General features: G+C 43.9%; 1 protein-coding gene across 1 annotated transcript in view; it reads right to left on the minus strand.

The window, feature by feature from the left end:
* The window catches only part of ECPAS (Ecm29 proteasome adaptor and scaffold), an 87,673-nt gene that overhangs the window by 16,105 nt on the left and 57,270 nt on the right, over positions 1 to 14,298 (minus strand). The window contains exons 26-36 of the mRNA XM_075067502.1: positions 13,369 to 13,423; positions 12,623 to 12,737; positions 11,581 to 11,646; positions 11,164 to 11,281; positions 8,973 to 9,140; positions 7,732 to 7,811; positions 5,570 to 5,675; positions 4,397 to 4,444; positions 3,456 to 3,577; positions 1,807 to 1,957; positions 1,068 to 1,133 (exon numbers count right to left, since the gene is read on the minus strand). Of these exons, the coding sequence (XP_074923603.1) occupies positions 1,068 to 1,133; positions 1,807 to 1,957; positions 3,456 to 3,577; positions 4,397 to 4,444; positions 5,570 to 5,675; positions 7,732 to 7,811; positions 8,973 to 9,140; positions 11,164 to 11,281; positions 11,581 to 11,646; positions 12,623 to 12,737; positions 13,369 to 13,423 (1,095 nt within the window). The remainder of the gene's footprint in view (positions 1 to 1,067; positions 1,134 to 1,806; positions 1,958 to 3,455; positions 3,578 to 4,396; positions 4,445 to 5,569; positions 5,676 to 7,731; positions 7,812 to 8,972; positions 9,141 to 11,163; positions 11,282 to 11,580; positions 11,647 to 12,622; positions 12,738 to 13,368; positions 13,424 to 14,298) is intronic.

The following is a 14,298-nucleotide window of genomic DNA, read 5'->3' on the forward strand; positions in this document are numbered from 1 at the left end:
ACGCAGCCTGTCATCCAGAGGTGCTTCAGAGACCACATCACCGAGACCACAGTGGCATGGAATGGCCCCAGCACCTCACAATGGAGGCTTTATTAAGAACTGGGACAGCTGACAGTGTCGGTGATTATATTCCTATCTGCCTGCATGTCACAGGCTGGGTAAAGAGTGGCAGTCACAGCCCCATCCCTTCTGACAACAGCCATAAAGTTCAAACCGAAGAAGAGGCCACAGCTGTACTTTTCACTCAGAAGGCAGCTCCTCCAGCAGAACGCCATCCCATGATGGGGTGCCTGGGCACCAGTGAAGGCTGAAATCAGGAAAAACGGGTGTGGAATACTGAATAACCTACACCATTTCCAACAGCAGCTGGATTTTCCCCAAAGGTTTCCCACTGAAGTACTGTCCTGGCCCAGATCTAAATGTCTAAAGCACTAAAAACCACTGGTAGGAGAGGAGAAAGGGAAAAACAGCAGAGTTCTGAGCCAGTGTCCAAGAGCAATTCCCTCACATTGCCTCCTGGGGACCCAAGCTGGGAACAAATTAGGAAAGCAGATCCTAGGGCAAGCGGAGATAAGACTATAGAAGAGAAGCATTTGGGCTCTTAAAGAAGCGGAGGAGTCCCTCCATGCTAGCATTCAGCATCCCCCTGAAATTGTTGGGACACCCATGGAAGAGCATTAGTTGTCACCCTTAAGAACAAAACACTCCTATGCTCTTCACCACATCATGGGCAGCTCCTCAGCTGGAGCCAACTGTCACAACTCTACTGACCTCAATGGACTCATGACAATGGACACCAGATGAGGATCTCCCCATCTGGCCATAGGGCAGTTGCTATGAAGGAGAAGGCAGGCCAGTAGCTACCTGTGTGAGGTACTGGGGGAGGGATAGAAGGGATTATCTCAACAAAGAGGTGGATAAGAGCCCATACCTGAGGAACTGTGACAATCAAATGAATGGTTGTCTGACAAAAGCCTGAAGAGAAGTTCCTCATCATGTTACCACTTTGGTCATTATCCACCCTCCCTCACGTCTACTTTAGGACCTTTTCTAAATCCAACACCTACCATATTAATTGTTTCCATCATGGGAGATGATTTAGCAGCACTAAGTCTTGCACTATCCATTGCAGCCTAAAGGAAACAGAACAAACAAAATAGACAATCTGAAGCCAGTGGAAAAAACCACATCTCAGCATCAAATGCAATGTGTTTCCTCACAAACTCTGACTAGTGCACGTTTTCAGATAACTACAGGCAAGTAGCAGACGTCAGCAATGGGGCCTTGGGAGATCACCGCAGTCTAATACCCCTCTCTATTAGGAGAGTCCAGGGTTTAATGACAGTGCTGAAAACACCCCCAATCTGATCTCCCCCAATCTGGAGCTTATATTATAACTAGCAATGGTGCTTCAGATGTTGCATTTCTAGGAAATAGGTGCCAGGTTTCTTAGTGTAGATGCAGCCTCCATATTTACAGAGGTCTCTGGCTGTTCCATAATTTTACTCAGAGCTGAAGTTAGACTTACTAACAGTTATTGTCAAGATTGCTTTTTCCCCTTTAGGAAAGATTAGGGGCACACAGTGCATTTAAAAAAAGTCCTCCAGCAACTCCATGGTTCTCAGTGTCATATAAAAACAAACAGATAACAGCTCAGTAGATACATTAGCTAAAATCCCTTAACATCTTGGGGTGCCTCTCGCTCAGAGAGTTGCTAATTTGTTTTGTTCATGTCTGTGGGAGCCTTGACGCTATCAATTCTTGTGAAACGGCTGTGAAAACATACTCCATAGTTGTTAGACTTACTTTCTCCTGATCCGTAGCGCGGAGACTCAAATAATTGAGAACCTGGGGTTCCAACACGCTTAAGGACTCCAACAAAGCTGGGATGAGCTTTGGTGCGTGAGGCTTCAGCATAACACCAGCACTTTTACTGATCTTCACAAGAGTGTTAATGCTGGAAAAGAATTGAAGCTCATGTCATCACAGAGCCTTTACAACTCTAATCATTTACAAAAGCCCTTTCCCCAAGTGTAGCTGGTATCCGTGGCAACTCTGTGCTGACACACCACTGGATTCAGATCTGCTGCATCCGTACAAATCTGGAGTATGTCTGCGAATGGAATTTTTCTGTGTCTTTTCAACTTAACTGAGACCAGAATCTTGCCCAGTCTCTACTGATATTTACACATTGTTCAGGCTATTTTATCCTCTCTTCCAGATTGCCTAGCATATCCAGTGTGTTGCAAAGATCTTATTTAGACACATCTGAACACAGAAACAGGAAGCAGCTAGATTATTAGATTAAGAGACACTATGCAAAATCAGCTCAGAAACTTCAGTCATCTCTGCACAAGTGAAACCCCCACCGTTTAAAACAATATGTTCAACTGCATCACTTCATTCCACACAGGCTTCTTCTCTCAAACATATTCCATGTGTTATACACTCCCTCAAACAATTAGTGGCCCAAGACATCTGCAAATGGACTGTCACTTGAAAATCAGGAAGGCAACAAAGTACTTTCAAACTCTCACAAGGAAGAAAACAATTCATGAGAGATTTGTTACGGTTTGTTGTTTTTTAATCTTGCTGGATAATAATGTTAATGGGATCATATTATTCCTGCAAAAGACAGCTTCACTTCAGCTTTTAGCTAACTTCAGAACCTTGGTTACTGCTTCATTTATTCCACGGCAGGATTACAAAATAATAATCAATGGCAATAAGTAACATTCTTTCATCTCAAAGGACCCAAAAGGGATACAGAAACTAAAATACATGCATTCAGCACCACTGAAATGCAGCCACCTCTGGAATGTGCACAACCAGCACAAAGAATGCTGAAAAAGAGCACTGCAGAGAGAGGAGCAGTGGAAAAATGTTGGCCAAGGAGACACAAGGGTAAATCCCTTTTCACGAGTACTTTACATGTACACATCATCATCTTGTGAGGACCCACAGAAGAGTCTCACATACTACAAACTGCACGGGGGTCCGTTTACTTGCTGCAGAAAGATGGACGGTTGTATTGACTCCTGCTGAGATGTGAACCTGGGCAACTGCAGTGTCTTTCATGTGATATCCCCAGACTTTACTTGAGCTGCTGGGTTCAGCAGCAACTTTCCTTAGGCTGGGGAGGGGCCTTTGGATGCCCCCCAGAACTCAATAGGTGCAGAGAGGCTAGATATTCTGAATGTGATACTTACACCATTGCACCAGCCCTCTTTAGTTAAAGAAACTGCACTCTAGAAAACCACTGGAAATCTCTGAGCTGCTGCTTTAACTGGATGAAAGCAGGGCGAGGCGAAAGGGCTATTTTTTCTGGGGATGGGGAGAGGGGATTAAAACGGCAAGTGATTAACAGATGCGCTGTGGTTCAGGTGAATAAACCAAATCCCCTTGGAACAAACACACGCCCAATCCCAAGGGAATTTACAGGATGTAAAACAAACCTCAGAGCCCGAACTTCCGTCACTGTGCTCATCATTCCTTTGTCCAGCAGGCAGGGCAGCAACACCGCTATAGTTCTCTGGCCCGCTGCGCCTTTGGTGGGGTCGCACATTTTCACACACACCTAAGGATAAACAGGAGAAGCAACATCACACACTAAGTCTTTCCTCAGATTTAACCCAGCACCCTCCCGAATGTGATGGGAAAAGTTATGGAGGAACCAGACCCAAGAGACTGGGTCACGTTCAGATTCCGTGTACGTGGGGGTAGACCACAGAAGTCAACACAGTTGTGCCTGGTCACGTCAGGTCTGGGCTTGTCTGTTAGAGCACCATTATTTTTGTATGGGGGATTAAACGCTCAGCCAAATTTCAGCTCAGTGCTAGATGGATATTCGCTCCTGAACCGGGGTGTGGAGACAGGAACCATGCTGCCCTCCAAACCCTCAACAATTGGATCTAGGCATGCACAGAATGGAAAAACAGGTGCTGTGCAGGTTATTTCAGCCAGATTGGCTCAAATGGTCAATGGCCACAACAGCGGGTCCCAAATTAGGAGAGTCTCAAACCCCAGGAAGGGCAGCTAAACCCTGTCTCGTCAGCTGCATTTCTAAGCAAATGTGCATGCACTGTACACTGTACGTAACACCACTCTTTACCGTCTAGAAAAAGAAGGGCACAAAGGGAAGCAGATTTCAGATGTTTTCCTCCATCATGTCACATTGATTTCAACAAGGGTTATCAGTGTGTATGGGATGCAGGATCACACTTCTACTGATCTCCACTGGGCTTTAACGTAACACTGCACCTTAGTACCAGGGTAGTTCACATGAGAGTAATTTGTATTCAATGGTCATTCTTGGACAGGTGGAAATTAACTATTATACACCACCACATACAATAAACCCACCACATACACAGTCTGCAATGAAGTTCAGTTTTACCTTACTTAAAGTTTTCAGGGCTAGTTCTGCTGCTTTTCGTACAGACTCCTACAGAAGAAGTAAAAATTCCATAAATATTTTATTTAAACTTTTTGTTTGATCATACCTGACCTACCCGGACTTTCCAGACAAGTATTGACAAATCTGATTCATAACCTGGCGGTTATGTTTAAAAGATCTGTTTGTGTATGGTCAACCGCTTATCACTATGTGTGTATTTATTTTGTTCAGAGTCCAAGAAATGGGAACCACATGCTGTGAAAATCAATTTGATCTTGATTTACGACTAGCTGTCATTTTTCCATTTAAAGGAGTTCCCATGCTTTGTCCTTCCATGCCACTAATGTTGGAGGATTTGTCCTTTTCCAAAAGGAAGCGGAAAATCTCTCCTGTGTGCTTTATTCTCTACTCAGAAGGATCGCTGAAGAATTCGGTTATACTGTTTTTACCAACATTATATTTAGGGCTGGTTTTATTTTTTTTGCCTTTCACTACACAGCGAAAATGATGCAATTCCAGCTGAGTCTGTGAAAGCAACGAGGCCTAACCTCTGCACCTCTGATCACAGCACAATTTCAGAAGCAAAGAAGCTTGAGCCCTGCTTGAACAGGCATGGCTGGATGTTAGGAAACAGAAGGCTTGATCCTGTAGGATGCTTAACACTCTGGCCTGCAGAACACTGAAGCGTGTGCTTCACTTTTACATGTGAGCGATCCCAATTGGACTACTCATGCGCTTGAAGTTAAGCATTCGCTTAAGCGTTGTGCTGGGTCAGGGCCAGACTGCTTGGAGCTTTGTAAGACTGAGCAGAATAGGAATGAAAAACAGTGTGTGCTGTATACACACCCTCAAACATAGTTGCTCTCACAGAGCTGCACAAGGTGCTCTGGAGAAGCTGTGTGGAGAAGGTCTCAGAAGGAATCCCAACACTTTGAGGAACCCATATGAAGAATTTCCCAAGCATTTTACTCACTGGAACCTGAACAGTGGTGAGCACCTGCAACTTCCATTGACTTCAGTGGGAGCTGGAGATGCTCTCAGGACAAGACCCTAGCTAATAACTGATTCTTCACAGAGATACTTTTCTAAACTTGAAGCAGATGAGATATTCCCTCCAGTATTGATAATTATACTTTTTGTAAGAGCTGACAATTTAACAGGAAGCTGTATTACCTTAATATCATCTTGCACTCGGAACAGGGTTTCCCAGATTTCTGGAAGTTTATCAATAATGTCATCCAGTGGTCGGCCTCTTAGTAAGTCATTCAGTGCTAGACAGCTGCAAACACAGTTTTGTTTTAGACAGGGATACAATACAGAAATAAAATGCTAAAAACCAAAACAACCCAACCCCCCCCGCCCCCCACATTACTGTCATCTAAACTTACTTCCAAAGGCAAGCCGTCCTTGGCAGGAAAGACCTCTGGGCCTAACTCTCATTTACATTAAAGCCACTTTGCATCATTTTGGCAATGTGAAGGGGCCTGAGTCAATGAAAATGTAACAAACACCTGCTAAAAAGCCCCTTCGCACTTCCAGAGAGATGCAAAGTGACTTTGTATAGATGAGAATCAGGCTCCCCCTCTCCAGAATAAAGCAATAGCTCATGAAGCCCCATCTCCTTCAACAGACGCCTTCATTATATTTCCCAGCCCTGATTCACTGCTGCTTTCCTCCAGCTTGACTCCATTTGATTTTGGAGGAGTGACACTGGCACAAAACTAAATTAAGGGAGTGGTGAATCACACCTGACAACTGTTACTCACCACCTTCCCCGACAAACCTACTCTCTCATTCAATATGGATCTGCTTCATTGCACATTTTAAAAAATGTGCTTATACCAAAGTACAACACAAAAGCCCACACACTGCAATTTGCTTCCCTTTACAACACAGGCAGATGGTAATTAAAGAAACTACCATCAGTGCAATCTGATTTCAAATCCTTGCAACTCACCTGGATCAAAATCAGTTTTCGCGCAGACACTGATGGCACATTATATGCTGCAATAAAAAAACCCGTAGCACCGAGTCTCAGAATCTGGGTCAGCTGGTTCAGGCTTCCTCCTCGCAGGGTGTCGAAGCCCAGGCTTCAGGCCGAGCCTGAATGCCTACACTGCCATTTTACAGCCTGAACCCCCTGAGCACGAGTCAACTGACCCAGATCAGCCACAGCCCTGTCACTGAATTTTCACTGCAGGGTAGACGCACCCCAGGAGGCACTGCTCCTTATGAGGGGTTTGAGTGTCCACAGGACACCGCACTAAGACTCTTCACATAAAGATTGCCATCTTTTTCCCTTACACAACGGGGATAGCATTTTATTCTCCCCATTCCTGCATTTCTCCAGAACTGCTGAACTAGTCTGGGTCCAACTTTTAACAACAATAAAATTCAGCCTTTGGCAGAGACCAGCCCTGGAAAACGTCAGCCAGAGAAGTGAAAACCGGAGAAAGTCATGAGCAACTGAAAAAGGTGGTTTATAACGGAAACGCTTAAGCAAGCGTAGTTACAGCTGCTGTAATATAGCTCTAGGTTTGTTTTCTAGCCCGTGCAGGATATTCTAATGAATCCACTAACTCCAGGTGGGACTGGAACAAAGACATTCGATGGATCAGGTTTGGAGCACAGATTAGGAGTTTACCCTGGTTTGCTGATAAGCTATATCAAAATGTTAAAACTAACAGCACTCTTAACAAAGCTGTATCTACCTGCACCCTCCTATCCAAGACCTTACATTATACACTGATAAATGGATTTGTCCCTAACTCAGCCATACACAGAATACGTCCACACTTCAAAGCCCCTCCAAAAACCCACCCAAACACACCACACACAGAGCAAGTCTCAGAACCCCAGGCCAACAGACCGGGCCCACACATAAAGGAGCTTAAAAAAAAAAAAAAAAAAAAAAAAGCAGTGCAGACATTTCTGCTGGGCTGGACCTGCCTTGAGTCCCGCCTGCTCACCAGGGGTCAGCTGTTTTTGAGCCGCAGCACAAACCCGGTTCTGAGCTCACACAGCAGGTTAAGTTTGCTATAGACAGTCCTAAAACCTTTGGAGGCTCTGGACCTCCCTCAAGAACAACTGAAATCAAAGACCCTTTCTTCAGGAACCTACCCAGTATCACAGCAGGCCAGGATGGGAGCCAACATGGAAACACAAGGAGTTGCAGTACATTCTACCTCAGCACGACTCTATTCTGGTGGTGGGTTCCATTCTGCCCACACACCCCACCCCACTCCTCGGCCTTTTCCCTTTCTAAATCCACTAGAATTTCTAACGACGTGTTGGCAGCTTGGTTTAAAGAGGAAGAGGTCACCGTTCAACTATACCTGGATTCTCTGATCCTCCACAGGTTGCTGGTCAGGTTATTAAGCAGATCATCCAGAATCTCCTTCATGTATTTATCAACCTGGTGGAAGAAAAGAAAAGAAAAATCATAGACCAGGAGCATCCTGCAGCTTCCCATCAAGGCTCTGGCCTTGCAACTGGATCCACATACACAGGTCTGACTGCACGACTGGGACTGTAGCATGCTGAAGTCCTGGTCTTTAACTAGTATCTGCCAAGGTTTTCCACCTTTCTAAGGAAGGTCTTTGTGGATGAGACACAACGCCCCCAGAGATACCAGCCAAAGTACAGCAAATCCTGATCAACTGTGAAAGGTCAGAGCTGACCTTGCGTGAGCCTGTTCTGCTTGGGCTGGCTCTCTTGCTTCAGTTTGGAAGGGATTTCCCCCGTACTGGTTCAGAGCCCAAGGCTGCGGGGAGCCACATTAGCCATATGGAGAAGGGAAAGGCTAGAGCCCTCCAGCTCTTTTGTTATGGAGAGGTTTGGAAGCAGAAGGAAACAGGTCTCTAGAAAGAGCAGAAGCAGCATATTTCCACATGCCTGAGAGCCTCTGAATCTACTTATGCAGTTTTTTATGGGGAGAGGTAGGATTGGGGCTGCTAAGAAGAAAACTGACTAAACCATTCCAGAGTTTCAGGAGCCCAGGGTAGAGAGGGCCTACCACTGAGCTCTCCTACCTCCTGTAGCTTGGGGACAGCTTCTTCCACTGAGTTAGCATCTGCTTCTTCCAATGAGCAACCTCCTCGCCACTTCAGGGAAGCTGATCATCTGATCTTTGGCTGCCACAACCCCAGAGCCCTCTTCAGCCATTGACGGGTGAACTGTACCCTCACAAAGCAGCAGGGACCCCTAGGGGCTTCTCATAAAAAAGGCAGGAAGTGCTACAACCCTCTACTTTATGGGGCAGCAGAACTTAAACGTGGCCCTTGCAGGTGAGCTCAGGAAGGTCCCTCCATGCATAAGAGGCAGTGTGGAGACATCTGTGGATCTTCCATTTCTCCCAATAAATTCCACATCCCCTGTTCTACTTGGTTATGTTAGAACCTATTCTACATAGTAAGAGGTTTCCTCCTTCTCATGTAGCACAGATCATCAGTGCCTTTCACAAGATGCTCCTCAGCTATTTCTTGCCAAGAACCCTGTTGAGATGCTCAGGCATGTGGCTTTTCACTTCCAACACCCTACAGACCCAAATAGGACATGAGAACTCATGCTCACTTACTGCAGATTTGTCGGTGACAAGCGCGTTCCAAATGCTGGTCATAGCCTGTCGAATGCCCATGTTGGGGTCAAACTGGTAACGATAGAGACGGGGAACCAGCTGGGGCAAAAACGGAGCCAGCTGCTCTCCAGCCTTTGTAGCAATCACGTTGAAACCAAACGCTGCTCCCTAAAATGAGGAAGAATGGATGCATCTGATTCACTTCAGCAGACAAGTGCATCTATTTGATTCGTTTAGGGCCCAATCAAGTCGGTGGCAAAGCTTCCACAGAGGTAAGCAATGTAGGATCAGATCCCTGTTGCACCCCTGATTTGTCATCGCTTAGTACATTCCCTGTGTCATCTCGTTAGTATTAAAGTGAAGCCAAATACTGACCTTAAGGACCAATCCCACAGCTTTGAGCCACATAATCAGCCTCCCAACAGGTAATGCAGCGCATGTGCAGTGAAGGGAGGATATAAGATATCAAATATTCTCTCTCCCTCACTCCTTTTCATTTTGAGGCATCTCCTCAGCCCTCCAGCTGGAGATGGTGAGTATAAATCTGTGCAGCAGTGAGCATTACAATAAGCAGCAGATTTTCCAAAGAAAATGTTTTCCCAAAAGGAATCAGCCAGGTAGGAGTTTTCCCTGCACACAACTATGTTGCATTTATAAAAACAGGACTTTAAAAAATAAAATAAAAATCTAAGGTTAAAAGAAGGGAGGGAGAGAGAGCGCAACTCTGCATTTCTTTAAAATGCTTGGGATTACTGCTTTGTATTCATCATGGTTTAGAGGAACTCAAATGGCACTACATCATCAGCCCTTCTGTAGTCAGAAAGGGGGATTGTCAGCCCTCATGCTGATGTGTAGCTATTCACCCAAGCAGTCCCATTAACATCAGTGTATCCGTGCAAAATAACTTCTCAGCAGTGGAAGTCAGAGGTCCAGAGTCTAGCCCATAGTGACAAGTGTTCGCATTGCTACAGTCACTATTGTATCACAGCTGCCATTTAGCTTCAGACAGAATATTGTGTCACAAATTTTTAAAAAAGCATGGCAAATAAATACAAAGAAACTCCATCTTCATCTCCTCTGCTGCGGCAGCAATCTAAGATCAGTGACAAGTCATAAGGCTACTATAACAGGGTGGCAGAATCTATCGCCCCACTGAGGATGGAGTGCTCTTCTGCCAGCAGACATTAGAATCCAGCATAAAGTTGCTGTGTAAATTCTGCTGACTCATTACAGCAGGTGCAGCTTGTTAACTCCACCAGGCTGTAAGAGAAAGGGGTGAACCTCTGGTTATAGGAGTCGAAGGGCAGAGATAGGGAGGTCCTGCAGGAAACACTGTGAATACCCAAGCTTTGGAAGAAAGCTTAGGCAGAGGCTTATATTCTGCTTAAAGTGGAGTTTCCAATAAAGCCAAATCCCAGCAAAGGAGCAGGTAATGAACTTGTGCAGAGCGGACAGGTTATTTGAAGCATACAGGAACACTGCCTGCCTGGTTATTAAAACAACTTATTTTGTTTTTTCAAATGGGCTAATGAAAAAGGATGTCATATTAATAAAATCTTAATTAAAAAGAAGTTAAAATAATTTTTTAAAAAAAATTAGAATGAATGACTAGGAATGATGGTTATCTGACTTCAGGAAGCATGACAAGTCACATTGTGGCTTTGATAAGGGGTATAATGGCTAAAGAATGTGAGCAGTTGATCTTTTGGTAAATAAAATTAAGAGTATTATTTCAAGGAGAGTGATTCAAACAGCTGGTGTGCTGCGACCACTGCTTATCACAACTGTCTCACTGCTACCTTGTGCTCCACCGTCCTCTCTGTCAAATCCACCTGTTTTTGCCTTAAATTTAGGATTTAAGCTCTTTTTGAAAATATTTGTACAGCAGCTATCACACTGGGCCCTTAGCCCCTATTTGTTACCACAGTACAATCAATCAAAATAATATTAACTATAATTAATTACGGAGTGGCATGTGGATTCAAGCAATGCAAATAGTATTAAAGATTTGTTTCAATAATTTGAAGAAATCTGTAATTTACCATTTCACATGCTGGTAGAGTCACACTAGAACACAGTATCTGTGGCCAGAAATTGCACACCAATTGTTATAAGAGGAATGATGCAATTATTGTGTTGTTTTTGTTTTTTTACAGCTCCCATAGGTATCTGCATTGTTGTATCGAGTTACCTTGCGCGAGTTCCACATGGCATGGTGGTTGGCCAGATTCATGAATTTATACACCAGGTCTGGTTGGCTGAGGTCACTAGCCAATGAACAAAGCTCCTTGTAGGTAGAGAGACCCTGACTTGGAAAGGCAGGAAGGAAAAATTAGCGTCACTTTTCAGTCACAGACAGCGCCATCATACCTAGAACTCCCACAGAGTCAAGTCATAACCTGGAGCAGAATTTAGTAAGTAATTCAACTAAGATATAAACATGTGTCCAATCAGTACTACAGAGAAAGAGCCATAGTAACCATTAGAGAGGTAACAAGAGTAATGCAATCAAAATTCTATACAAGCAAACATCCAGGAAGGATTTACAAGAAGAGTATGTAGCTCTAGAACATCAGTTTGGTTCATGGAAAGTCATCACTAAACCTACCCATCTGGGGTTTTGCCAAGGGCTCCCTGGAACACCACTGTTTCTCCAGTCACTTCATGTTTGACCCTGGTGATAAAACAGCCCAACATTAGCTTTTCTGTAACTGTTCGGGAACAGGCTATCATTCACATGCTGTACATTCGAATACCAATGATTGTGTTTCACTGTATTTGCCTGGTAAATTTTTGTTAGTTGGGACACAATCCTGTCAACTTATGCGCATGCTTAACTTCACACTGCGAGGCGTCCCGCTGACTCCAGCAAGGCGGAACATTATGCAAGTGTTTTAAGTCTTTGAAAGGTCAGGGTCTTACTGTTCAATTCCAAGTTAAAAGATGCAACGTATATAAACAGCTGCTTTTTAGTTCTACTTGTATCTGTTCCCATTGACTGGGGGTAAGGACCCAAACACGTATTTAGACAAGGTCTCTATCCCATTCCAAACAGCAAAATACAATTTCCATCTGCCTCTTAGTCCCAGCTACCATTGGAATTTTCTGTATATTGCCTCACTCTCTGTTTATGGTCCTCTGAAGTTAGTGGCAACACTCCTATCGATTTCTGTGGGAGTTTTTCTAGCCTGTGTCTAACGTAACTGCTTCCTCCTCTCAGCAGAGCTATACACTCTACCGCATAACATCACTACTTGCTATGTGGTCATTTTAGCTATAATTAAACATATTTAAACTATCAAAAATATTAGAAATATAAAAGCAAAATTTAATTTCCAGCTGTTATTCCTAGTAACGGTACTCCCCTGCAGAGAGCTGCTGGGACTATAAATAACCCAAAGCAGAAAGGACATTGGACTCTTCTGCACAAAAAAGAAATAGTTCTTCATTAAAACTTTTCAACCATTCAGCACAGCTCAATAGGCTATAGTTCATTGTACTTAGTTATCACACACTGTCAAACATGTGGGGAGTAGGTGAAAGTTGATTTCCACCATTCTGATCCTAAGAAACCTCTCTCTGCAGACCTGTCCCCCCCCCACACACACACGAAGTGGTTACATACACTGGAAGTTCTGTGCTCCTCATACCTTTTCCCAGTCATAAGCGTATCAACAAGCGTGGTGACCAGCTCCTGTTGATCTTGTTCACTACCTAGTTCATACACTAGCCCAAGGCCTTTTGAAGCAACGTCTTGGCTAAGTTCTGCAACAGATTTCATACAGTAAAAGCCAAATGTGTAAGTAGTAAGAAAAATACCAGTGAAGAGACAATTAAAATAGGAGCTAAAAAAATGAGATCTATGACATGGTTAAATGACATTAAAGGTGCTGGGGACTAATCCAAAACTCAGCAAAATCAATAGAAAGACTCCCCCAACTGACGTCCGTGGGCTTTAGATTAGCCCCCTAGGCACCATTTCTTCAATTGTATCTACGCAGGTGGACCCCTGTGCTGATGTAAATGGAGCACAGCCAAAGGTCTTGCCAATGTGGTGACAACTGCAGGATTGGAGCCCTGGTACACAAACCAAACAGGGGAGCCCCACTGGTCTCCACTCTACTATAATCCCAGGAGATGGGGAAAGAATGCCTTCCCAGGGAAATTTTGATGCTAATAGGTTAAGGGAGAGAGAAACATTTCATTTGACATTTCTGCAAACAACAGCATGCAAAGTGTCCATTTTTCAGTAAAAATTAATATTTCAACAAACATCTTTCAGTGCTGAACAATAAAGGTTTAGATAGTTTTAAGTAACTACACTGAATAGCAAAACAATTCTCTGTTAAGAAACTGTTTGTTCAAAGACAAAGCACATAGATATGGTATTACTTACCATCATTATCAGACAGAATTGAAACAAATGCACTTTGAATCTCCTTGAGATGAGACTAAAAGATGAAAGAAGAATAGGTATTTTTATTCTGTGTTTTTGCCTCCTCTCAATTTCATCTAACAGGGTCTAGCAGATACACTCCAACTATTTCATTGCTGTCAAAACTGCAGTTCAAACAGACATTACAAGGACTGCACTCATTTCCTTAGAAGTTAGAAACAGGTCATCTGAAGTTCTGAGATAATAATACCTTGCATTCATTGAACATCTTACCTCCAACCTCAAAGCAATTTACTAAGTAACATAAGTGTTACTCTCTTTTTGCAGATGGGGAAAGAAAGGATATTTTGGGTGGGGGGAGGGGGTGTGCGCAAGATGCAGGAGGGTGAGTGTCAAGTAACTTGTCCAAGGCTACAAAGTGAGTAAGTCAGAAAGAGATCCCCAAACTTCTAGCCCCTGTGCTAAATCAGAAGATTTTATTACCTCCTTGAAGCCCCACTATGGAGATGAGAACTCTGCAAAAATAACCTGATGTGGGGCAACTGTGCCAGTTTGAAATTTAATAATAGTTTAAACCTATGTAGCATCTTTCATCCCAAAGCATTTTGTCAACTATGTACAGACACCTTGCTGCTGAAATTCAGCCACCTTGGGATGGAAGGTGGCAGCCAACTGGCTCATCATTGCCTATTGTATCAGAGAGTGGTGGGGAGAGGAAATTTTGGCCAAAACTACTGGGGTAAACTGCTGTACTTAGGCAGAGGACGAGGGGATCTTTAGTGGTCATACAGCGTGGCCAGGCCCTCAGTTTAAGGTCTCATCCAAAAGATCCCAAACGCAATATTAGTTTATCTGCCTTTGGAGGGCAGAATTGATCCTGCTGGGATTTGAACCTGTGGTTCCAGGTAGTCTAGAAATTTCCAAACTGAT

Source organism: Chelonoidis abingdonii, chromosome 6, assembly GCF_003597395.2.
Source record: "Chelonoidis abingdonii isolate Lonesome George chromosome 6, CheloAbing_2.0, whole genome shotgun sequence".
Lineage (NCBI taxonomy): Eukaryota > Metazoa > Chordata > Testudines > Testudinidae > Chelonoidis > Chelonoidis abingdonii.